Source organism: Sinocyclocheilus rhinocerous, unplaced genomic scaffold (assembly GCF_001515625.1).
Source record: "Sinocyclocheilus rhinocerous isolate Xijiao unplaced genomic scaffold, SAMN03320098_v1.1 scaffold350, whole genome shotgun sequence".
Lineage (NCBI taxonomy): Eukaryota > Metazoa > Chordata > Actinopteri > Cypriniformes > Cyprinidae > Sinocyclocheilus > Sinocyclocheilus rhinocerous.
This window is the reverse complement of record NW_015637528.1, coordinates 615002-641438: the sequence shown is the minus strand read 5'-3', so window position 1 is coordinate 641438 and position 26437 is coordinate 615002. Positions and strand designations below refer to the sequence as shown.

Here is a 26437-nt window from a genome sequence, read left to right as displayed (position 1 = left end):
CTTTAAAGAGGTCCACTCTTAGTTTGAACAAGATGCATCAGTTACATAGTTTTATTTTGCTTTTCTAAGTTGCCATGGTATCTACTGACCCGGGTTTTGTTATATAACATCTCTATTTAATGGAAACTTACTGACAGAAGAGGAAAACAGGAAAAAGGGGCGAAAGGATGTAGTTGAGCTCAGCTCAGTCAGAGTGTATGTAGCACAGTCATGCAGAGACCTGTATCACTTATTAATGGGAATAAAGTACATAGACTCACCCGTGTATAGGTAAAGGCTTCGGGCCGTCTGGGATCTGAATCTTACGAAATATGCAACATATTCAGGTCATATTACAGTACTCTCTGAAATCAAATGAAAAAATATTATATAAATAATCTTATACATAAAAATGTATTTATACAAGGACATCTCATTACAATTAAGAACCTTTCTCAAACAATTTTCAAGACTACATGCTAAAAATCTAATTTTGTTTTGTCATTTTTAATTTTTAAAGAATTTTATTAAATAATATTTTTGTTTATGCTGATTAAAAACATTTTGGAATTGCAATATTTTTCTAATAATGTAGCAAATTAGAATCTAATGAGAACAACAATTGAAAGTAATAGAATAAAAAAAGATAAATGTAAAACATCTATAGAGGCATTATGGCAATGAGATCCTTTGGTCAAAATGTACTTATTATGAAAATTTTATTATATAAATATGGAAAGCTACTTTTAAAAGTAATGCATTACAGTGTTGTGCTACGCATAAAAAAGTAACTAATTTAAAAAAAAAAAAAACGATTATTAAAATTATATATTTTTTATTGATTATTTATTATTTTTTGAACATGTTTTTGTCAGATGCTCCCATCTAAAGGACGTTTGAGTTGCAACACTGTTAGGAAAAAAAAGTAACTAATTTTGTTACTTAGTTACTTTTTATGGAAAGTAATGCATTACATTACTTTCTCGTTACTTTTTGTCACCTGGGCTGGGCTGGGCTGGGCTTGCTTATTTATTTTTTAAAAACCCAAAAGTTATATTTTTGGCAACTGTAAAGTCTCTTTTACTACTAAAGTGAAATTATTAAGCCTAAGTCTGAAGGAAGTGCCTCTGCACCTCTTTCTCTCAATATGGGACAGAAGAGGTGCCAGTGCATAAATTCGAAAAAGTACTTTACTAATTACGTTACTTAAATAATTACTTGAAAAAGTAATCGGATTACTTTTTTTCAGTAAAGATTTGCATGCCCAGGTCTGTTTGTAAAGGAGAAAAATGAAATGTGGGGTTTGGGGTGGGGGGGCTCAGCAAATAATAGTGGTGTAGAGTTGAAGGTTTTGCTTGTCTGTGAGACAAATTAGTATTTGAGCTGCCTTTGACTTTTTGTGGAACTGTTGGGATTTGTATGGGGGTCGTTTCCATGGCAAACGTACTGGAATGTTTGTGAATGAATGGCAAGGCCGGTGTGAGAGGGACTCTTTGGAGCCCTGTCCTTTGTCCACCGAGGGCAGCTCTGCCAGGACGCATCAAATCCGTCCTGACATCCCGAGAAATGAAGGCGAAAGTGGACAGGGCTTGTAACACAAGGCCCTCGCTGAGTTCTGGGAACTTTTCTGAATTGTGTGTTTGTGGGTAAATCAACAACTGCTCGATATCACTGTGGGCAGCCATCGGACTGTCTGACCCGCTCTTGATATTTCCTGGGGTGCAAAACTGTGTTTTTGTCTGGTATGATGGCCAAATGCAGCCAACTCATGTAGATGAAGAACATTATATTCCAATTAATTGAACAAGTTTCATTGTATGTGTGAACATTTCTAATTATTAAGTACAGTAGTTAAGGCTTAATGACATTTAATTGTTGCTGAACATGTAAATATAAATCATTATTTGCAGAAAATCTTAGCATCTGACCTAGCTCTCCATGGCACATTCAAGAGAGTATAGCAATACACATTTTTGGTGGTTTTGCATTATTTTTGAAGTTTGAAACCTTTGGTCCCCATTCATCAAATTCTCCATATGTGACCCTGGAGCACAAAACCAGTCATAAGGGTCAATTTTTCAAAATTGAGATTTATACATCATCTGAAAGCTGAATAAATAATATTTCCATTGATGTATGGTTTTGTTAGGATAGGACAACATTTGGCCGAGATACAACTATTTGAAAATCTGGAATCTGTCTCTCTCTCTCTCTCTCACACACACACACACACACACACACACTCTCTCATGCAGTCTATACAAGCAATCCAGATGAATGCACAACTGAACTAAGAACTAAAATCATCTGCACATGATCAGCCATTATGACACATTTCACATATTTGGGCTGCAAATTGATGTATGGTTTGTTAGGATAGGACAATATTTGGCTGAGATACAACTATTTGAAATCTGGAATCTGAGGGTGCAAAATAAATCAAAATATTGAGAAAATTGTCTTTAAAGTTGTCCAAATGAAGTTCAATGCATATTACTAATCAAAAATTAAGTTTTAATATATTTACAGTAGGAAATTTACAAAATATCTTCATGGAACATGATCTTTACTTAATATCCTAATGATTTTTGGCATAAAAGAAAAATCGATAATTTTGACCCATACAATGTATTTTTGGCTATTGCTACAAATATACCCCAGCGACTTAAGACATCTTGTGTGTATGCTGCTTGATTATGGCAAAAATCATAATCACAATTATTTTGGTCAACGTTGTAAGTACAATTATTTAACACTATTAGAAATTGGAGATATGACCAAAATCTTAAATGAGTAATTTTTTTTTCTTCTTCACGAAAGCAATATATTTAGCTGGAAAAAAGTTCACTCCATAGTCTTCACTGTGAGAATTAAACATACATTGATTCTTATTAGCTACTAAAGCTATTCAGTCAAGAGCAGTGAGTGATTTTCTCTTATTCTTTTGTTGTTTGATTCACATAAAGGACACAGCAGCAGGTTTCTTTGTTTGAAGGGCTATCTGGCCCTTCCCCTACCCCTACCCCTCCAACCAAAAGAGAATCGAGACACCCCTACCCCTTCACGTGAACGCACGAAACGGAGGGGTAGGGGAAAGAGGAGGGCTAAGGGGTAGAATTGGGATTGGGCCTTAAGACATAACCGATTGTATTTATGTGAATACTTGCCAGAACAGACATTTTGACTTTTGTGTGTGTGTGTGTGTGTGTGTAAATGAAGGATCGCAAACTAAAATCAATTAATCGCACAGCCCTAGTATGTGCCCCCAAATCATCAGTGTCCAGCATTTAGATATGATTGAGGTAGTGTGAATTTTATCCCAGTTCCCTGCTAAAGTGGGGTCCTCTCCAGGGTCAGTGTAGGGATAAATAAACAAGCTGTCTTTACAACAATCCATCTCTCCTCACAGCTCCCAGTTTCTTTTAGTTTTTTCCTAGAAAGCTGATGGAAGTGTGTGTAGAAGTGTTGAAGAGAAGAGTACAGTCTCCTTCGCGAGAGAGAGAGCTCTTTCACAACACAGGTTTCTTTCAGCATCTGCATCCCCTCACAGGGCTTGAGGTCTGGCCATCAGCAGGTCAGGTAGAGCTACAAAGAAAGACAGCACAGACGAGTGATTGTACCACATACCCAAGAGCCCCACACCTCAAAACCAGACCCACATGGAATATGCAGACTTCTCATGCACTGTGATGACATCCATGTACTTCTGTAGAATGCATATAAAAGTGCGTTATCAAATAAATGCTTGTTATCCAATGACCCCCATGATGGGGGATTCAACTCTGCGGAAAAATGAGTTGTGTGGGTCTTGTGCGGGCCTGCCTCATAACACACAGATAGGGCCTGAACTGACTCTTTTAACCTCCTCAAACACAAATGTCTCAGTTAACTCTGGGGAGTTAAAAAAGTGATGTTATGCCTATTGCTTTGTGCCATGGAGCTTCCAGCAGTCTCCATTTCTTGCTTTAACCTGCCCTCTTGTTGTAGTGCCATGGAATGTTCTCCGACTCTGGAGATTTTTTTGTAGTAATTGAGTATAATTAATTTGACTTTAATAGAATCTTTTTACTGGCAAACTACCAAGACCAGTGGAATTTATTTCTGGAACTTTCGTGCAAAGTCCTAATATAAAACATGGGATTAGGACCTTACAGTGATCGAATCGGCCAACTTCTGGTTTCTAGTCCTGAGATTTAACCACTATGCCACATCAACCCCTTTCATCCTCAGCTTAAACCTTCGAATGAATTATTCATTTGCAGACCTTCACAGCTGTCATGCCATTCCTCATGAGTGTCAAGAACGTCCAGTGTGAAGACACTTACGCGTCAAGCTGATTTACATCAGAGCGCTTCTGCCAAGCATGGCAAACTTTGTGTCCTGTGTGATTCAACACAATGTGAAAGTTTGACACCAGCTTGTGATTCCGAGGGTTGGAAGACCTTGCAGTTCCAGCTCTTCAAATGCATGGTCTGCAAAATGTTTGCCCTCAGCTGGAGTCTCAGTGTGTTTATGAAAATAATCAAATCGAGCCTTCATATTTATCCAGTCTGATGTATTTCCGCTCTACTTGTCTATGTTGTCCCATTTCACATCTAATAGACACAGCAGTCAGCTCTGAGAGGCCATGGGTTCAGGAAATGAACAGCTCTTTTGGCTTACCCCATATGGATTGAGTAAAAGCATCTGACCTTCTGCTTCTCATGTGATAAAATGTCGAGCCAAAATACCTGCACTACAAAATAGACCACAAAAGAGGTTCCACTGTGATTCCTGATAAGACGAGTCAGGCATTTTGTGGGTTAAAATCCAGGAATAGGCAAAGCTTCCAGACTGACACTGCAGACATCTAGAAATTTTAAATTTGTTTCTTGCACAGCTTAAACCTTCGAATGAATTATTCATTTGCAGACCTTCACAGCTGTCATGCCATTCCTCATGAGTGTCAAGAACGTCCAGTGTGAAGACACTTACGCGTCAAGCTGATTTACATCAGAGCGCTTCTGCCAAGCATGGCAAACTTTGTGTCCTGTGTGATTCAACACAATGTGAAAGTTTGACACCAGCTTGTGATTCCGAGGGTTGGAAGACCTTGCAGTTCCAGCTCTTCAAATGCATGGTCTGCAAAATGTTTGCCCTCAGCTGGAGTCTCAGTGTGTTTATGAAAATAATCAAATCGAGCCTTCATATTTATCCAGTCTGATGTATTTCCGCTCTACTTGTCTATGTTGTCCCATTTCACATCTAATAGACACAGCAGTCAGCTCTGAGAGGCCATGGGTTCAGGAAATGAACAGCTCTTTTGGCTTATCCCATATGGATTGAGTAAAAGCATCTGACCTTCTGCTTTTCATGTGATAAAATGTCGAGCCAAAATACCTGCACTACAAAATAGACCACAAAAGAGGTTCCACTGTGATTCCTGATAAGACGAGTCAGGCATGTTGTGGGTTAAAATCCAGGAATAGGCAAAGCTTCCAGACTGACACTGCAGACATCTAGAAATTTAAAATTTGTTTCTTGCACAAGACTTCCAAAATCTTGTGAGCTGCCAATATAGGCAGCTATTTAAGGCATCGTAGCTACTCAGGACAAAATGACTGTTCCCAGAGATTAAAAGCATTATTTCTCTGCATTTTAAGATGCCTTCTTTTGACCAAATTCTTAAGCAGCATTGCATTTATTCTTCACAAAGAAGGCAATCCCAGAATGCACTGCAAGGAACATCTATCCCCAATGGCAAACAAACCAAACTCTGCTGTAACTTGAGACTTCTAGAGTGTTCCAAAATGGTCCTTTACGAGGTTCTGGTAGAATGCTGAAAGCCTGGCTGAAAATATCAAGCATGTTTAATATCCTCCGACTGGATGGAATCATAATCTGAAGCTAAAAAAAAAAATCTGTCTGTGGCTATCATACACTACACCGTTTTCTATGAATTCTGTCAATTCTTACTGCCCAAAATCTGCAGACTGGCTCTGATTTTTGGCAAATAGCATTGACTTGTCCAGGCTGCTAATTAGGCCAAAAGTTGTATAGTGTAGGTAGGTTTGCAAAAAAATTCCAGAAATTTATCGGAGATTTTCTGCCCTTTTGAAACCCTAAGTGTCAGTAACTGATAGCAAGGCAGCTCACTAGGTTTACCTAGTTTACCCCTCATACATAAGATAAAAGAGTTGTTTTCTTAGTTTTACTGGATGCTTTCATGCTTAAGTAATGGCGGCAAAAAAGCACCACAGTGCAACTTGGCTCGTTCTTTATGGGGCCACTTGTGCCTCAAGTGACAGCTTCCTCTTCTAAAGTGATATGTTTGCAGCAATGGCTGTCAGTGAGAACTTCACTAAGACAAAATTCTGGAAGGAGATTTACGTCTGGGACGTCTGAAGCATTTGAGGGGGGTGTTCGAAGACAGTCCTGTTACTCACCTGGGAGAGGTCTTGCTTTGATTTCGGCATGTCCTAACGTAATACATCCACCCCAGACAAGTAGCATTTTCATTTGTCATACTTCTGTAAACATCAGACCATACGAGGGTGGCTGTGCCCAAAGGACACTGTTTTTTGTTGTTGTCTGAGCTTGTACTGAAAAGAATATATCTCCCCCTTATTGCCCCATGTGTCTTTTTTTTATTCGCCTCATGAAACCTTGTTAATTTCAGACTTTAGTCTCTAATTGTGCCACAGCTTGAGCAATACGAGGCACTTTTACAAGCCTTTGGTTTGTTGGCGATCTCACATGTACTGGGGTTTTCACTTTTTCTATTCTCTTTATGACCACACATGGCCTCAAGTGGGGAATGATGAAAGTGTAACTGTGTGCTCTGGTATCAAATTAAGCCAATACAAGTTATCGAGTGGCTTCTTTATTTGGCCGTAGCCTGCATCTTTCCCAAAAGTATTGTTCTTTAGTTGTCAAAAGTTTCTTTTTCCACCATTCTCTTTAAAGTTTTCTGTTTGTATCCCACTCAGGTTTTCAGTGTTGCATCATGCAGCTCTCACGGGCACTACGGAGTTGCTCTCTCTGCTGTTGGAAGCTCAGGCTGTTGTGGACATCAAGGATAGCAATGGTTAGAACTGCCTCCTCATTACCTTCAACTCTACATTGAGTAAAACTATCAACTGGTTGTGATTTACTTGCATATTAATCCAAGACCTCAATCTTTCTTTCTGTTTTCTTTCTTTCTGCACTCAAAAAAATGAAAATTCGGTCATCATTTACTCATCACCGTCAACTGCTTCAAATTAAATTCCTTAGCAATTTCTTAATTTAAATGCATTGGTATTAAGGGAGTAAACTGGATGCAGAATAATATGAATTTAAACGTATTATCATATTCCCAACATAGAGAGTATTTCTTGAAACATAAGATGGCATTAAATTGCATTCTAACTCATGCATTGAAATGGAGCCAGTGCTTACATTTTGTTCAGACTTGTATAGCGCTTGCATAACTCTGCGTCAGAGATTTAATTCATGTTTTGCTCTGCAGGCATGCGGCCGCTGCATTACGCAGCATGGCAGGGTAAAGCTGACTCGGTGCTCATGCTGCTGAGATCAGGGGCTGCCGTTAACAACGCGTCTCACGACGGGCAGATTCCACTGCACCTGGCTGCTCAGTACGGACACTATGAGGTGGTGCGTATCCATTAGATCTGTGGTTCCCAATCATGTTCCTGGAGCTTCCCCAGCACTGCACATTTAGCATGTTTCCTTAATCAAACACACCTGCTTCAACTCATCAGCTAATTGTAGAGACTCTGAAATGGGTGTGTCAGACAAAGGGGACATGCAAAATGTGAACCAGTGCAATAGACCAGTGGTTCCCAACCCTGGTCCTTGAGGCACCCCAACACTGCATGTTTTGCATGTCTCCTTAATCAAACACACCTGATTCAGGTCATCAGCTCATTAGTAGAGACTCCAAGACCTGAAATTGGTGTGTCAGAGAAAGGAGACATGCAAAATGTGCAGTGTTGGGGTGCCTCCAGGACCAGGGTTGGGAACCATTGCATTAGACCACACTCAGATGCTTCAAAACAGATTGCTGTGAACAAACATGTCACAAATGCTCCTGAACAAAGAGCAGAGCAGTTTAGCACTGTGGCTTAAATGGGCCGGTTTGAAAATGTTGTTCCAAAAGCACCCTGGGGAGACTGGCCGGTCCATTCCTGTTTGAGAAAGTGTTGTTGGATACATCACCTGTGAATCATCTGACATAACCTCATTGAAATGCAAAGAAATATGATATATGCATTGCAACATTAACAAGTGACCCCAGATGGCTTTTTGTGTGTATTAGTGATGGATCAGAGATAATCTAATTATTTTCGGTCTCATGTCACATATATGTGACCCTGGAGCACAAAAGCAGTCTCAAGTCGCTGGGGTATATTTGTAGCAATAGCCAACAATACATTGTATGGGTCAAAATTATAGATTTTTCTTTTATGCCAAAAATCATTAGGATATTAAGTAAAGATCATGTTCCATGAAGATATTTTGTAAATTTCCTACTGTAAATATATCAAAACTTAATTTCTGATTAGTAATATGCATTGCTAAGAACTTCATTTGGACAACTTTAAAGGCGATTTTCTCAATATTTAGATGTTTTTGTACCCTCAGATTCCAGATTTTCAAATAGTTGTATCTCGGCCAAATATTGTCCTATCCTAACAAACCATAAATCAATGGAAAGCTTATTTATTCAGCTTTCATATGATGTATAGCTCTCAATTTCGAAAAATTGACCCTTATGACTGGTTTTGTGCTCCAGGGTCACATATTGACAAACAAAGTTGGTATAAAAACATCATTCTTCAATTCTTTCTTTCTCTCTCTCTCTCTGTTTATCAGTCTGAGATGTTGTTGCAGCACCAGTCGAACCCGTGCATTCTAAATAAGGCTAAGAAGACTCCTCTGGATCTGGCCTGTGAGTTTGGCCGAGTGAAGGTCAGTGAGCTCATCTCTGTAGGGACTTATCAGTGTTTCAGTACGAGTGTGTTTGTGCTCATTTCTTCATGTGAGATGTCATTTGTTGCATCACTGTCACTATGGTTACAGTGATCTCATAAATTACATCTGATGTGAGGGTAATCTCACAAAATCTGACAAGAACATGTCCAGGTCATATTTTACCTCAACATCCAAAATTCTCATCTCTCTCTCTTCTGCCCTGACTGTGATTTGTTTTCCCGTCTGTCTTTGTGTGTTATTCATTTTACCGAGTGAATGAGAGCTCAGATTTCAGTAGCTGCTTTGTTTTACGCGTTCTCGCGCACACATGCCCAGTGGTGTGTGATTTCACTTCAGCTGTGTATTTAGGCCTTTTCGAGGTGTTACTTTAATGGCAGTGTGCGTATGTGTGGTATTTAATCAGCTGCTGTATTGAGGTATCAGGGTGCGGCTGAAGCAACTGGATAATGTCTTTCTTTCTCACCCTATGTGTGCTGACGTGCAAGAAATCCACTCAGTACTGCCTGCTTAGGGTGTGCCTTTAAAATGCACACCAGTGAGGCTGTCTTCAGCATGATCTTTGATTGCTTTCGATACATGGTCAATAAAGAGTCATCATGTTTTTGATTACATAAAAAAAATTTTTTTTTAAGACATTCTATCCACCATTAGATAGAGTGGCAGACGTCACAACCTTGGCTCGCCTCACAACGTTTGGCTGCTGCAAAACATTTTTCCTTTTTGCATAAAGTTGATCTTTTCACAAACCCCAGTGCAAGTCTGATGCTCGCCTTCCAAACTGTAGCAAATGAATTGAAGCGTCTACTCAGCTTTACTGACTCTACTCCAGTGGACACACATCATGTGGCCCAGATGTTTTTGGGTGTTAATGGTCACTGGGACACATTAGTATGACCTCATCCTCACCTGTGAGGCCTCTGAGAGCCAATACTCACCTTCCCAAGAGCCCTCTGGGCGTGTGGATGATTTCATAACTCTCTCGTCTTCCCGCCTTTTCCTTTTCAGTCTCAACACTTTCATTCAATAATCTTGCTCTCAGTTCAGTTCAGTGTTTGTAGCCTACCTGTGTACCATAAATGTGACCCTGGAGCACAAAACCAGTCATAAGGGTCAATTTTTCGAAATTGAGATTTATACATCATCTGAAAGCTGAATAAATAAGCTGTCCATTGATGTATGGTTTGTTAGGATCGGACAATATTTGGTTGAGATACAACTATTTGAAAATCTGGAATCTGAGGGTGCAAAAAAATCTAAATATTGAGAAAATCATCTTTAAAGTTGTCCAAATGAAGTTCTTAGCAATGCATATTACTAATCAAAAATTAAGTTTTGTATATATCTGTATATATTTACAGTAGGACATTTACAAAATATCTTCATGGAACATGATCTTTACTTAATATCCTAATGATTTTTGGCATAAAAGAAAAATCAATAATTTTGACCCATACAATGTATTGTTGGCTATTGCTACAAATATACCCCAGCGACTTAAGACTGCTTTTGTGCTCCAGGGTCACATATACTGTTTCTGTTACAGTTTGCATAAGAATGGTTTTGTTTAACATTTTGTTTGCTTGTGCTGTAGGAATGAACTTAAATAGTGGTAGTAATGGAGTAGCCTAATTAAGTAATTTATCAAATGCAATAGAGTATTGTTGGTGCAAAACAGTGTTATTTTAGAATTATTTATACACTGTTATACTATTTGAATTGGCTTTTATTTTAATTTTAGTTTAAGTTTTAGTAATTTTGTTATGTGCTTTCGTAATGCTTGTTCATTTTTAAAAAATACTTCCTCTCTCTTCAATTCGTTTTTATTTCAGTTTTAGCTCGAGTCACTTTAGTACTACACATTACTCATTTCAATTAGTTCCCAAGGCATCGTTTCTAATGTTTAAGTTCTAATATTCAATCGAATATTTATGTTTTTATTCGATTTCAACTGAAACTCCGATTTTTCATAGTTTTAGTTAACAATAACAACACTGGTGCAAAATATGCCAATGATCTCTTTCTCTTTTGTAGGTGGCGCAGCTGTTGTTGAGCAGTAATATGGTTGCATCTCTGTTAGAGGGAGATCGGAGAGACGGCTCAGACTCAAACTGTAACACTCCTCTGCACCTCGCCGCACGCAACGGACACAAGGACGTCATCCGGTGAGCTCTTGAAAACCTCTTGTGTGTGTAGCACGTCTGTAGGCATCAGTCTCAGCTGTGTCGCGCTGTCCTGTGTCTCTGGAGAGATGCGTGTGCCTCGGCTCTGCTGTGTATTTACACTTCATTTGATTCTCCAGCTAAGGTGTTTTCCACAGATGTTAGTACCGAAACACTGCTGATATAATGTAATAAAGTGTGATTGGATGACCCACATTCGAAACCGATATGCACACCTGTGAATCAGCTGAATTCTGTATTGATGCACCAAGTTGCGTCCCAGGTGTATTTGACTGTTTCTTCAGATGAATGCAAAGAACAATAATACACCTCTGTGAGTCCATATAATGAAAGTGAATTTGAACTCCTTAAAAGCACATATGGTCATCGTGATAATCCATTCAGCCTCAGTGTATAAATCATGCCAGTCAAATCAGTGAAGCAATAGGTGTTTGTAAGATGACAGACAGCCGCAGCAGAGAGAAGAGTTTATGAAAATTTGAATTTAACGACTTAAATATTCACCTCACATAAAACTATGGAATGGCTTCAGAAGACTTGGAATATAGTGCATGAAAACTTGTGTCATTTTGAAAAAATTCATTTGTATAGAAGCCCATTTCTGCCACATAAGAAAGAAAATTCTTTGGTAAATCATAATGGTGAGATAAAAAGTCATAATTATGACATTAAAAGTCGAACTTTTGTGTTGTCAATATGGCTTTTTATGTCATATTTCTGACTTTTTGTCATAAATCATGCTTTGGTAAATCATAATTTGTTATGAGGCTTCCATAGACATTCTCAATTTGTATGGTAAAAAATATTTCATAAATATTTAAATTAAATATACATTTTATATAATATCATGGCAGTATTTATTATATTGCATTTTAGTTAGGCTAATTTAAATATTGTATCAAAGTAATGATAGTGTAATGAAAATGTTTGCATTATCATCAAAATAATGGCACCATGCCAAAAAGTAAAATAGAATGTGGAGATAATTTTCACATTTGTGCAGTGTGATTCATTTTTAGTTTGCACAGGAATGACAATGTGTGTGTGTATGTGTGTGTGTGTGTGTGTTTCCTACGGCTGTCACACTAACAGATCCCATCCTAATGCCTGGCATTTCCAGTGCAGCACTGAAATTCCATCCAGCATTCCAACAAATGAGCATCTCTGATTCCAGCTGATGTGTGTGTGTGTGTGTGTGTGTGAATTCCACAAGTCTGTGTGTATTACAGGCCCTTCAGTATGTAAATATAACACAGACTGCTAAAGAGGATGTCATCTCCTCTCTGTGGAGTAGTAGTAGGCTATTGACGCCAGTCCATTCATTGAGTTTCCATCTCTCTCTGTCTTCAGGCTTCTTCTGAAAGCAGGTATTGACATCAACAGAACCACTAAAGCTGGCACAGCGCTCCATGAGGCCGCCCTCTATGGGAAGACAGAGGTAGTGCGGCTACTCCTGGATGTAAGTTCATCTGGTTTTTGGAGACGACTCTACTACAGGGGTCGCCAACCTTTCTGACAATAAAGTGGCTTTTTACTAATATGTTTATGTCCTTTTTCCACACTGACTGTGCTTCTGCTAATGAACAGACAGCATTTACCAATCTTAATGTTTGTTTCATATGACGGCAGAATGGGATTGATGTCAATATCCGTAACACTTACAATCAAACAGCCCTGGACATCGTCAACCAGTTCACCGCATGCCACGCCAGCAAAGACATTAAGCAGCTCTTACGAGGTGAGATGCAATCTGACATGTATTTTAAGACTGCACTGACTGTATTTTATCTCCTTAAGCTGTCTTGAGAACTGTAGTGTGTGTATTTGTGTCTAACAGTGTGTATGTGGAGTGTGTTTGGGTTCATACTGCATATACACACAGTATATGAGAGTGTGTACATGGTGAAGTTTGTTTGTGTGTGTGTTTGGGAATGACCAAACGTTTAAACTGAGGATTATATAACCTGCTGCTTTCTCTGGCTAGTCCTGAGTGCATGAAAGAGACAAAAGACATCTCCTGTGTGTGTGTTTGTGTGCAGATGCATACCACAAATCTGTGGGGCCCTCCTATGAAACATAAGACGGGGCCCCACCCACAAGTGCTGATGTCATATGTGAACATTGGTATCAGGATGAAACTGTAACAGTGACAATAATGCTATTTTGGGCAATTTAGCCTTCTGTTTAGTACTCTTTACTAATTCTCTTTATAGCTGTGGCCTTTAAGAATGCACTCATTTTAACGGTATCATGCGTGATTCCTGCAGGCATGCTTCTTAAAATTTAAACTGTGGTTCACACAAAATCCACCAGGCGATGCATGGGCTTGCTTGGGTTATGTTATGAAGTGTGTTCTGACACAATTTTCACAATGCAACTTGTGGAATTAACTTTACTGAACTACACAAAAAACAAATGAACTCTGAAGTCTAGCGTCAAACAAAAAGTCTTTGAAAACTCTCTCTCTCTCTCTATATATATATATATGTCAATGTAACACATGTCCCTGACATTAATGAGTGGGAATGTGCAACTTTTGACATGATCTTCATGCATTCTGTAACAGCTGCAGTATTTATTGCCATTTTGTACAGGTGGATATAAATACATAGTTGAAGTGAATGTTGTGTCGTCTTTGAACTCAGGCAGTAAACAGACAGCTCTTATCACAATGAGCACAGACAGGCCCGTCTGCTTTAACCAGCGCCGCTCTGTGTGTGTATGTGGGCCACCACGCTTCCATAAACCTCTGACAGACTCGGAGAGTTAATTATTGATTCAGTGAGTGTGCTGTGTGTCCGTGTGTCCTCACATTCCTTCCACTGAAATAAAATCACAGAAATGACACGCTGGAGAGGTTCAGATGGCGGGACCTCACTAAACTATTTTTAGGAACATTAAAGGGATAGTTCACCCAAAAATGAAAATTCTGTCATTAATTACTCACCCTCATGTCGTTCCAAACCCGTAAGACCTCCGTTCATGCGCAAAAGAAAAAAAAAACAACTTTATTCAACAATTCGTCTCCTTCGCGTCTCCCTAGCGACATTTTGGAGAATATCCACTGAACGCAAACAGCGTATGTTGTTCTATGTCAGCTGCGTCACACGGATACGTTGTTTTACGTTCAAATCAAAGCACAAACAACGTAGAAAACGTATCCGCGTGGCGCAGCTGACACAGAATAGCATACGCTGTTTGCGTTCAGTGGATACTCTCCAAAACGGCACCTTCGTATAATTGCGGATGAACCCCTGATGTCACATGGATTATTTGCTACGTTTCTGGACGTTGATCGTGGTAGTTACCTTGCTGTCTATGGGAGGGTCAGAGAGCTCTCAGATTCCATCAAAAATATCTTAATTTGTGTTCCGAAGATGAACGAAGGTCTTACGGGTTTGGAACGACATGAGGGTGAGTAATTAATGACAGAATTTTCATTTTTGGGTGAACTATCCCTTTAAGCTATTAATATTTTTGCATTTGCATGTTTATAATAATTTTCTCAAACAAATCCTCATAAATAAAAAATATAATGGGGAAAAGTACTTAAAAAATTATTAAGGAAATCAAGCACTATACATTACAGTAATAGTTATATAATTTAATATTATAATTTTGTGTCTACATTTTTTTTTTAATTAATTTTTTTTATGTTTTTGAGCTAAAAAATGTTTTTATGTTTTTTATGTTTTTGGACAGTTTCATGAGATTTAGCAATGTATTGTAATGTACAGTATATGGTATCTAACTCTCTGAACTGTGAATTTCTGGTGTTTTGATTCAACAGATATCTGTGTGTGTGTTTTCAGAAGCTACAGGAGTTCTTCAGGTCAGAGCTCTGAAAGACTTCTGGAATCTTCACGACCCCACGGCCCTCACCATACGCGCCGGTGACGTCATCACGGTACGACCGCTTACATGACTTCATTAAAGCTCTTCACAGTCAATGTGTGTGTGTTTCTCTTAAGTACTACACCAAACCCCTGTGTACCTAGCCAGTATATTCAACTAATGTTTCAGAAGCAGTTTCGCTTGAACCGAGGCCAGATTTTTCTCTCTCTTTCTCCTTCCACGAGTTCTTTCTGTTCATCGCCTTGGTTTTTTGAGGGCGCTAAAGATACACTCACAAGTGTTTATTTGTGAACTCGAACCAAAATACATTTTCACACAGCATTGTTTCAAAGGAAATTGTGGGCAGAGTATAAGTACAGTTTAAGGGTCGTTTACTGGTGGGTTTAGAGATGTATTTCATGAGCTGAATGTTCTCGCTGCTGTTTAGTTGTTGGGCCTGAAGCTATTATATGCATGTTTGCTTAGGGTGGGCGGCTGGGTTATGTTATCTAACTTTCAAAAGCTTTCAGATCATGCATTGTCTCTGAATTCCCGACCTCCTCCTCTGTTTTGACTGGTTGTCAAGGACGTGAAAAACTGTTGGATTAAAATCCAGCGGGTTGGGTTTGCAGCAGTTTTGGGTGAGAATACTGTGGTGTTAATGCTGTGTTGTGATTGGTAGGTGATAGAGCAGCATGTGGATGGACGCTGGAAGGGCCACATTCATGACACCCAGAGGGGAACAGACCGAATTGGCTACTTCCCCCCCTCCATAGTTGAGGTCATCAGCCGACGCTCAGGTACAATAATCACCTGAAGCTTCACAGGCCGTGGTCATTATATGTTTTCGTTTGATGGATTTTATTACAGCCATTAACCCTGCCAATAACATTGTTTCCTTTACTGAATCAGTAACAGGCTGACAGATGTAACCTAGACTTATCTATTTCTTCCATCCCGCTGCTTCCCATGTAATAAATGTTCATCTCTAACCTCCATCCGCTTGCATTAAAGGAACACTCCACTATTATGGATTCGAAAACGGTAAAACTCAACTGTTTAACTCTAGGGGAGTATTTTCAAAAATAGTGGAGTGTTCCTTTAACCCTCTGCTCCTGTCATGTGTGTGTTGTCCTGTAGGGGGCACCCTGTTACGACACGCCTCTCTGCCCACCCATAGGCAGCAGCTGCTCTCCAGGTCCGCCCTCAGTCCCAGCTTGAATCTGAGCGGGGGCGGGACCCCTCAAACTGACGACTCCTATACTCTTTACACCACTAACCCACACCTGGTCCTCCCACACGCCAACGGTCTGAGCGCCAACCCAGGTATACACACTCGTTCCCCGCTCTAAGGGTGCTTTCTCACCCATTCCTACCTGGTATTAAGATGTTTTCAGTGGTCCAATCACAAACGAGACTCGTACTGTTTACACTTGGATTTAAAATGCCTTTCAAATGCATCTCCTGCGAACTCATCTGTTCAGATTTTCTCGAGACACTCTCCTATTTCGTCACACTCTACATCACTTTTGCAGGAGTGCTGAATGCATTTTATGAATACTATTGACTGAATGATCTTATGTTACAAGTAATTGGGAAAGGAAGCAAATGGAAAGGATAAAGAAAGCAGCTGCGATTTCGGCTGTGGTCTGTTCATTTTAGTATAATGCAGCAGAGTTTGAATCGTTGTTTTGGTGCATTTTATTACAACATCCCACAAAGGTCAGTAGGCTATTCAAATGCATTCAACCATATGAGCTTCTACACTACAAAAGCAATCAGTTTAAATGCTTTTTTGACAACCTCTGGAAGTGGTTGAATGTGGATAAGCTCAAAACATTTTAGACCCCATTTACACTTGTATTTAACATTGTCCAGTTGTGATTGGATCGATGAAAAAATCTTAATACCATTGTCAAACAAGGCCTAAAGCTACTGATGCGAAACTGAGTCTGTTTGACATCAGAGATCAGTTGGTCTGAAATCACTTTTCTGAACTCTCTAGCACACCAGTGAATGGGTACACGTGTGTCCTCGCTACACATGGTCTGGTACATTTCACAATGGGTATGAACGCAATAGGTATGCTTATAATGTAAATAGAAACTACTGTAGGCTTACCAGAGTGAAACAGGATAAGACAAGATCCCGGTTTTGAACCACAGATTTTTTTGCTATTGTATGCCATTTGTTCATTCTAAACCAAAATAATCTTTCGTAGTGCAGCTTTAAATACTTCCATATCAATAGATTCTTAAAAAGAGTTCCATGGCTTTTAAAGGGGTCATATGACATTGCTAAAAAAAACATTATGTTGTGTATTTGGTGTAATGCAATGTGTTTATGCGGGTTAAGGTTAAAAAAACACATTATTTTCCATATAATGTACATTATTGTTTCTCCTCTGTGCCCCGCCTTTCTGAAACGCGTCGATTTTTACAAAGCTCAGTGACGTAGATATGTGGGGGCGTGTTTAAACGAGGCGTTTTAGGTAGGCATGGTTGACTCTTAAGTTTTATAAAGAATATCTTTTTGGACTTGAGACTTTAGTCTTTGCAACTTTACAGATCTTCTTTATGCACCAAGAGCTTGTAACACTTCAAAGAAAAAGGAAAAATTGAAATTGCATCATATGACCCCTTTAATAGAGGTGGGCAGTTTGACCAAAATCTTATATCAAGACTAATCTGTAATGATTTACAGATCACAAAATATTTATTTTTGCTTATATAAATAGTTTATATATTAAATAACCATGTGGTATTGCGGTTTTTAAATAAGTACATTTTATGGATGTAAACCAAAAGATTCATCATTATATCATTAGTCATCGACAGTCATTGGGAGTTGGGGCAAATGGTTGATTATGGACCCTAGGTGGGCTCATGGTTCTTCTGTACGACAGATACAATAGAAACACTGTCTTTGCATATAAACACCATGCAGTGGCACACACTCATCTGAAGCCCTGGGACGCACACACCCTTATTTCCCGCCCACAAGACTGAGGCCAGTGGCCCAAAAAGTGTTTGTGTCCGCTAGGTGGGCCTCCCAGCAGTCTGTCCCAGCACATGACCCCCAGCTTGGAGGACGTGTGGGTTTTGCGTAACTCCTGCGCTGGTAAGAACCGCTGCACTCCCCTCCTCTGAAACGCTCCTCCCCTGCGCCCCCTACTGGCTGTCACCCCCTCCCTGCTGCAGACAGACCCTCTGATTGGCTGGCCTGTTGGACGCCACACAGACCCAGTTGGTGTGTCCGTCTCCAGATGTTAAGCCCCTGTTAGCGTACTGCGAACCCTCTCACTCCCGTAGCAGAACGTACTGTAGGTTGTGTGCTGTCATCTGTAAACCCCATCACCACATGCCTGTGGCTTTGCCCTGCTACCCCCACCCCATCCTGCCTTCTGCTTGAGTAGAAATCCAGCCCCTTAGCACAGTGGGTACAGTGTTCTCACAGCTGTGGGGTGGCACACTGGCATGGCAATGCAGACGGCTGCTGTGATGGCATAATCGCGGTCACATTATGATTGCAGTCACTCTCTGGACTAATGCCTCTGTCTCTCTTGCAGCTGGGGACAGGAACAGTGTGGGTAGCACTGGCAGTGTTGGCAGCACCCGCAGTGCAGGCAGTGGCCAGAGCACAGAAAGCAACAGCGCCCCCAACGGACCGCAGCAACACGCCACCAGCCCTGACACAAGCAAGGTAACCATTCACTCAGAGAGTGCTCTGTTCAGTCACAGGCATGATGCTTTGAAAGATACACAACTTCCAGAGTTCCCATTTAGAAATACCAGTGAAAAATGAGATTTCCAGGTCAGTCTCTGTAGTAAATAAACAATTTTCTAATTATGATGTTATTAGATATTTGAATCTTTATGAAATATTGAGTTATGGTCTTATGACAGGTGCTTTTAGAGGTAGTGAGTGATCATGAAATGTCTTAATTTGGATAAAGAGAAATTAAATTGAAATTACATTTTTGTTAAGAACATTATGGTGATCATCTTGAAGTGCTAATGTTGCTATTTTAGCAGGTAAAATGTTTTGTTCCATATATAAAGAATCTGTGTTTTGTCTCCTTTAAGACATTTGTATACTAATAATGTTTGAATTGATTCCAAGGATTCATACCTGATATGTAGGAGAAAAGTTGGCACATCGCAGCTCCAAAAATACATCCAGTTTGTTAAATTCCCACTTTGCAATGTTTAAAAGTCTACAACTCTTCATCAGACCGAAATGGACCAGTGATGCCTGTTATTTTAGTTGAACGTTTTTAGCTTCAGCCATACATTTGTCGTTCCAATGGTAACTAAAGTTTTATTGCTAAGGTTTCTTCTGACATTTCATCTTATTTTACACAGGCAACACCTTCGGTTGTGGATTTCCTACAGCCAGATCTTAACAAACATCCAGACACACCCACAGGTAAAAGAGTTGCTTGTGCCGTATTTACTGTGTGCATCTGTATACAGCGATAGTATTTGGACACATACAATTTATGAACATTACTGCATTAGATAAAATATCAAACCAAGTTCCTCTGATAGGACACCTGTGTGAACTTGAGGATAACTGACTTCAACTTAAAAAATGGCAAAACACCAGCTGATTCAAAGACACTGAAAATACCTTCAAGTGAATCTTTGTGCATATATAACATGCGTATACATTTTGTTGTTTTGAAGGAGTTCCTCGCAGACCTGTGCTGCCCACACAGAGGGCAGGAGAGCAGGGTTTCTCTCAACAGTTTGTGCGTCCTCAACAGCTGCTGGAGGGCAAGGTCAGAAAACACTATTACAGTTAAGACTAAGGTAGACCTGATAATATTTTGATATGGCAAATTAATTTTGTATTGTAAAAATATAAATCTGTTTTGTACACAGCAGGATGCAAAGTAAAAATCTGATTTTGCCATAAAATACCTTAAAATGTCTATTAAAATATCATGCATTCTGTTTGCTACCTGTCATGTCTCATGTCTTTTATCATTGTCAGGATGCTGAGGCCATCTATCAGTGGCTGAGTGAGTTTCAGTTGGAGCAGTACACTGTAAATTTCCTCAACGCTGGCTATGATGTACCTACCATCAGCAGAATGACCCCAGAGGTACGTTCAGAGAACCAATGTTTGGTTGCTTTGAAGAGAAGTGCCTCTCATTCTTGCTGCTCCAGCTAGAGTTGATGTCGATGAAGTATTTTGCCGTTTTTTCAGGATCTCACGGCTATTGGTGTGACTAAACCAGGTCACCGTAAGAAAATTTCTCTGGAGATTGGCAACCTCAGCATTCCAGAATGGCTCCCAGAGTACATACCAGTAAGTCACTATACGTTATAGTATGCATACACGTGTCTCTATGGTGTTATCTTCAGTTCACTCACAGTTAAAACTCGTCTCTTAGCAGGATCCTGGGGAGTGGCTGAGCGCCATAGGAATGCCTCAGTATCATAAGAAACTCTCTGAGAATGGCTATGACTCGATAAACATTGTCCGAGATCTCACATGGGAAGACTTACAGGAGATTGGCATCATCAAACTAGGTGAGTTTAACCTAAACATGGAATTAAAGTACATTGTGGTGGTTGTAGTTTATATATAGGGTTACCAAAGCCAAAGAAAAGCTAGAAATAGCTGGAAATGTAAAAATTGTGTGTTCTTTTTATTGTAACGGATTCCAGCTAGTAAGAGCTGTGCTGGTAAACCTCACTCCCCTGATCTCAAGAGGCGCACTAGCGACTGATGCTAGTGGCTATGGTCTTTAGCGTCCCTGTTAGCACACCTGCGTCCCATTCCAGAAATGCCGGCTCCAATCCCACTTGGAGCGGGGTGAGTAGAACCGGAGGGGTTACATTGGTGCCATGACCCGGATGGGAGTGAGGGTTAAGGGGGTGAGTATAACGGACACCAGCTTGTAAGAGCTCTGCAGGTAGAACTCACTCCCCTTATCTCAAGTGGCACACTACAGGCTGAACTCTTTAGCATTCTTGCTAACGCTCCTGACAACTCACTCCCCTTATCTCAAGTGGCACACTACAGGCTGAACTCTTTAGCATTCTAAAGATTCCCATGCCGGAAATGCCAGCTTGAATCCCGCTCGGAGCAGGGCGAGTAGAACCAGAGGGGTTACATTACTTGAAAATGTTTGTTGGCTAAATATTGGTCTTGTGTACAACAAAACCTGCTTTCACACTAAAGCAAGCCAAACTAAAGCAAGCGTGATATGCAAGACAATTATTCTTTTGAATTGGTTCTTTTAAATGAATAGGTTGTACTTGTTCACACTGGTTTGGATGATTCATTATTAGAACAGAATTTGAATGATCGTTTAAAATCCCTTATCCAGTGATCATTAACAATAGACAAAGCCACGAAAAATTGATGACACATGGGTCAAAAAGTGTGGAAACCCTGTATACACTTCACCCTCCATCCATTTTGTCACATTTATTTATTTAACACTTTATACTGTATGATAGATTTAAAGCAAGCAGCTTTAGTATTTAACATGAAAAAAACTGTGTCAGTGTCGCTTTCAGTTAGAGTTACAACTTGATTTTCTGCTAGGCCATGACCTTGACAAGGACATTTTAATTTTTATTCCTCTGGCGTGATTCTGGGTAGTCCCGCCCACATTTAAATCTGATTTGTCTTAAAGGGGTCATATGATGCTGCTAAAAAGAACATTATTCTTCTTTATGCACCAAGAGCTTGTAACACTCCAAAGAGAAAGGAAAAATTGAAATCGCATCATATGACCCCTTTAAATACTTTTCCAAATGACTGTATATTCAACGTCAAATATGGCCTGAGACTGTGTAGGTCACGCAACATTATATGTATGTATGTTTATATATATATATATATATATATATACTGTGAAGTATATCCTGTTGTGTTAAATTCATGTGTGACACGTACAGTAAGTGTTAAGTCGGTGAATGTGTGTGTGTCTCTAACAGGTCATCAGAAGAAAATGATGCTTGCAGTGAAGAAGTTGTGTGATATTCATAAGGCTCTTCTGCAGGCAGAATCTGGGCAGGGCACACTGTGGCGCAAAACCCCCGCAGCCCTAGACCTGGTCACTATTGAGCCACCTCCTGAGAGCGGCGACCTCCCCTCGCCCCACACGCCCAAGATGATGACTTTCCAGGACAGTGAGCTAAGTACTGAGCTACAGAGCGCCATGTCCTCCCACTATAGTGGCTGTCAGGAAGGGCTGGCCATCAAGAACGCAGTAGGAATGTCTTCCAGTCAGGAGAGCATTGACACACGTTCTCGAGGCTCCGGACGCTCTCAGGAGCCCCCCAGCACACCGTCCTCCACTTCTGCTGCGACCCCTTATAGCGGCTCCCGAGAGAGTTTAACCAGCCCAGACAGCAGTCCTGCTAAAGAGCGCAACATTCCAGAAGGCCGTGACCAGGTCCCACGTCCTCAGCTACCACAGCAGCTGCCATTCAGTGCGTCCACAGGCTTTAAATACCCCACGGTGCCTGCCAAACCCAAACTGAGCTCTGCTCCTTCTCCACAAGGCTCTCCTGCTCACAAAACCCTTAATTATCCACGTTCACAATATAACAGTGCCACGCTTGACCGTCACTCTCCTAATGTGACTAAGAAGCGCACACAGAGTCTGTCCCGGTATGCTTTGTCGGATGGTGAACCAGATGAAGAGGATGATGAAGCAGCTCAGCTAGCCAGCATGGCCATGCCTTCGTATGCCACACTGAGCCGCAAGCCTACCCGTGGCCAGCTGGCACGACTTCAGCAGTCCGTCAGCCGAAGCCACTCTTTTGCCATTAGGGCTCGACGTAAAGGGCCTCCTCCACCACCACCCAAACGCCTTAGCTCCGTCAGCAGCAGCAGCAGCACTAGTGTTGAAACTGTCTCTGACGCTCCAGCATCACCTTCTGGAGGAGCTGAGAACGGCAGATCCGGGACCGTAAAGAGTATTGCAGCTGCATTAGAAACGGTCCTACCTGTGCCTACGGTGGAGCTCCTTCCGGAAACCACTACAGCTGTTTCCAGTACCAACGAAGGGTTCAGACGCAGACCTCTGAGTCAGAGTGAATCCAGCCCAGTACCCTCCAAAGCAGATACTGATAGAGCGACAAAGTCTGACTCAGAAGAGGAGGATGCAACAAAGGATTCAGGCCTGGAGAGCTCATCCTCGCCTCAGAACAGCTCTAGTGAGTGCATCCCTTTTGCAGAGGAAGGCAACCTCACTATCAAACAGAGGCCCAAAGTTGGCGGGCCTCTCAAGGCGGAGACCACTTCTGAGTTGCCAGAGAAAGCCAAACCAGCCAAAACCCCTGAAGTGCCAGAGTTCAACCTTAAAGAGTCAGACACAGTGAAGAGACGACAAAAGCCAAAAGAGAAAGAGCAGCCAAACCCAGCGTCCGACAGCAGTGCAGACGGCACGTCAGTTTTAGAGACTCAGGGCAAGGTGAAGCTCCGCATCAGTGAAACAGATATGAGTCTGCCATGTGTGGAGCTTCCAACCAAACCAGTGAAAGCACCTCCAACTCTTGCTCCCAAACCTCCCAGTCCCCTGAATCCAACACGGCACGCCTCTAAACCAGATCCTGCTCCTATAACAGGTACAGCCTACAGATACTAATAAAGCTTGTCAGCTTTTTTTTTTTTTTTTGTAGGTTTGACAAATACTGCTCTGATTTATAAATGGTATAATTTGGTAGATTGTCCTTATTACATTAAAGCTAAGAGCAGCAACATTTTGCTAGTAAGTTACAGTATATGCAGAGGACTGTAACTTTTGCATTTATTCGTGATTCTTGTTCTGTCTGCAGCTGTCGGCTCTAGCGTGACACTGAGTGTTGTACAGAGTGTCGCCTTTGCAGGACCTCATTCTCCAATCCCATACTCCCCCTCGCCAGAGAACACGGTTCAGAGTGCGATATCAGGAAGCCTCCAGGCTCTGATGGAAGGGGATCAAGGGTCAACACTGAAACATCAGAGGCTGGAGAAGACCAGCTCATCCCTGGAGGAAGCACTGAAGGCTGTGGAGAGAAAACTAACTCTGGAGAACAACAACGTGGGGTGAGAGACACTCTCCACCAGCTTCCACACTTACAGGAATAAATCTACAAAAATGATTTTGTTTTTATTGGGGGATTATCAGAATTTTTCCTTTAAATGTCATGGTTTTAAATTGTCACTAATTTATTTACCCACTGTGTCTCTTTTAGCGTTTCTCCCGTAGTGAAGTCTGCAGGGAACATCCTGGATGACATCGGGAACATGTTTGATGACCTGGCTGATCAGCTAGATGCTATGTTGGATTAAAGATTCTCATGGATGGAGCTGTTTATTTTTTTGATGACCCAGAAACAGGAGGGTAGAGATCTACGTATAGCAGCATGGTTTCTTATAATTCAGATGGAGAGCAGAGATTAACTCTTTAACACAAAAGTGGGAACCTCCACTGATCTTCATTTATAAGGACCACACAGATATTTATGGACCAGTCTTCTGACTAATGTCAGTCTAGATGTCATCTATATTTGTTTGTTTATTGTAATTCCAGCGGCTAATCAATCAGCATATATATTTGTTTTTCTTGGTTTTTTTTGTCCTGTCATTGTTTTTTTGGGCTGAACTGTGGACTGAACTGTGACCCCAATGAACTTTACATGACGGACCCAGATAAAAGAAATGCACTTAGGAGAATCATTCCTAAAGCAATATAGATTTCAAAACACTACACTGATTCAAAACATTTCTAGAAAGACTAATGGGATAGTTCACCCAAAAAGTGACAATTCTGTCATGATTTACTCATCCTGCCTTGCTGTGAGACTTTTGAATAAACTTTATGCAGCTCTTTTCCATACAGCAATAAGTTATAGTGACCTGCTGTCAAAACAAAATAACACATGATGACAATTTTCGTTTTTTGAGTGAACTGTTCCTTCAACATAACTACTTTTCAAAGCATTTAAGCTCTAAAAAAGTAGCTTGTGACTTATCCATTTCAGCAGGTAAACAGCCTTTGGGAGGTTTTGTGCTTGTACCCTTTTTTTCTTAATGACTTTGCAGATTTGCAGGTTAAAATACATGACTGACATTTATTTTTGTATGAAAGTGTGGTCTTAAAGGGAACATGATGAAAACAGTAACACTGCCTTAAGTAACTAGAGCAGCATCAATGTACAGCAAGCAATTCAGGTTTAAGTTACCACAAAGTAGTCTTTAAACTTAAATTAGTCCAAATAGTATTTAAACTTTATCAGAATATGTATATTGTACACTAAAGGTATATTTGATTGGGAAGCAAACCTGTTTGTTATATTAAAAATTGTCTTTGATCTTTCAAGCTGTTTCATTGCACTCAGGGGGTGCTGCATGCTTCAGTCCAAAAGAAGTTAAATAAAAAGCACCCATCCACACGGCTCCGGGGGGGGGTGAACAAAGGCCTTCTAGGATGCCTTGAGGGTAAGTAATTTATGGGCTAATTTTCATTTTTGGGTGAACTAACCCTTTAACCAATTTTAGAACTGCAGTGGAGGCCCACTCACTCCAAGGACAATAACTATAACTAAAGTTTAAATAATCTCTCTAATCATTCTCTGAAGTGCGCACCTATAGTAGTAAACGGAATGTTATCATCCACTAGTGTGGACGTGAATATAGTTATTATAGTTATCATTCTTGGTATGACTGGGCCATTACTTATGTGAATACTATACATTAGTGATATTCTTAAGAAGGTAATATAACACACTGATATGATTGTTTAGTATCAAGCCCCTTTTTGTTCTAATCTGTTAATATTTTCTATTAAATGAATTTAGCTATTTTGTCTTTATTACTGAGACATGTCATTGTCATTTCAGCACTTACAGGTCTGTCTTTAAGGGTTTATAAATTATCTTTCAAAATCACTTCCCTTATGGTTAAAATGAATGAAAGTTTTTACTTCCGGAACTATTTAATATTTATGCAATAATTATGATAAATTTTTCCCATTGAAAATAATACAAATTATTTTTCTATTACTTTTTAATTATGGCAGTATTTCATGTTAAAATAGAGACAATGCCTTTAATATCCAATTTTTGAAGGCAGATGAGTGCCATTTGGTGGGAGTAAAAAAAAACTTCTGCAATTCCATGGTTCCTATATAGCTCTATATAAAAGCCTAATAAATGATCTAGTTTTTAGACATAAATATATTTTTTGGATTTATATATGGATTTTTTGGATATTTGGATTTATATTTAGCCATTCTCAAAGACAACTTTTTGTAAAGGTTTAGATTTTTTTTTTTTTTTTCGTAATGTAAAAAGTTTTTGCATTAATTTGACTGCAGTCCAACCTGAACAAAAAGACATTTTATTACACATAACATCAAAGTTCAACAAAAAAGTAACAAAAATGAACAGGAATTTTTTATCAGAGTTTAATCAATCTGATTTCAACTATCTTATTTGAGACTTCTGGCTCAATTT

The 26437-nt window shown here is 40.1% G+C and overlaps 1 protein-coding gene across 3 annotated transcripts in view; it reads left to right on the top strand.

The window, feature by feature from the left end:
- LOC107748868 (caskin-2-like) overlaps window positions 1-25267 on the top strand; it is a 55238-nt gene extending 29971 nt beyond the window's left edge. Inside the window, exons 4-21 of one of the 3 annotated variants that reach the window (XM_016563855.1) lie at window positions 6948-7045; window positions 7469-7614; window positions 8836-8931; window positions 10987-11117; window positions 12486-12594; window positions 12765-12873; window positions 14948-15042; window positions 15652-15769; window positions 16110-16295; window positions 18538-18671; window positions 19334-19397; window positions 19658-19752; window positions 19968-20078; window positions 20184-20285; window positions 20371-20509; window positions 21929-23566; window positions 23777-24026; window positions 24176-25267. In XM_016563855.1, coding sequence (XP_016419341.1) covers window positions 6948-7045; window positions 7469-7614; window positions 8836-8931; window positions 10987-11117; window positions 12486-12594; window positions 12765-12873; window positions 14948-15042; window positions 15652-15769; window positions 16110-16295; window positions 18538-18671; window positions 19334-19397; window positions 19658-19752; window positions 19968-20078; window positions 20184-20285; window positions 20371-20509; window positions 21929-23566; window positions 23777-24026; window positions 24176-24272 — 3718 coding nt within the window. In that variant the 3' untranslated portion in view covers window positions 24273-25267. The remainder of the gene's footprint in view (window positions 1-6947; window positions 7046-7468; window positions 7615-8835; window positions 8932-10986; window positions 11118-12485; window positions 12595-12764; window positions 12874-14947; window positions 15043-15651; window positions 15770-16109; window positions 16296-18537; window positions 18672-19333; window positions 19398-19657; window positions 19753-19967; window positions 20079-20183; window positions 20286-20370; window positions 20510-21928; window positions 23567-23776; window positions 24027-24175) is intronic. The other 2 variants (XM_016563856.1, XM_016563857.1) reach the window with 2 other exon arrangements.
- The last annotated feature ends 1170 nt before the right edge of the window (window positions 25268-26437 follow it).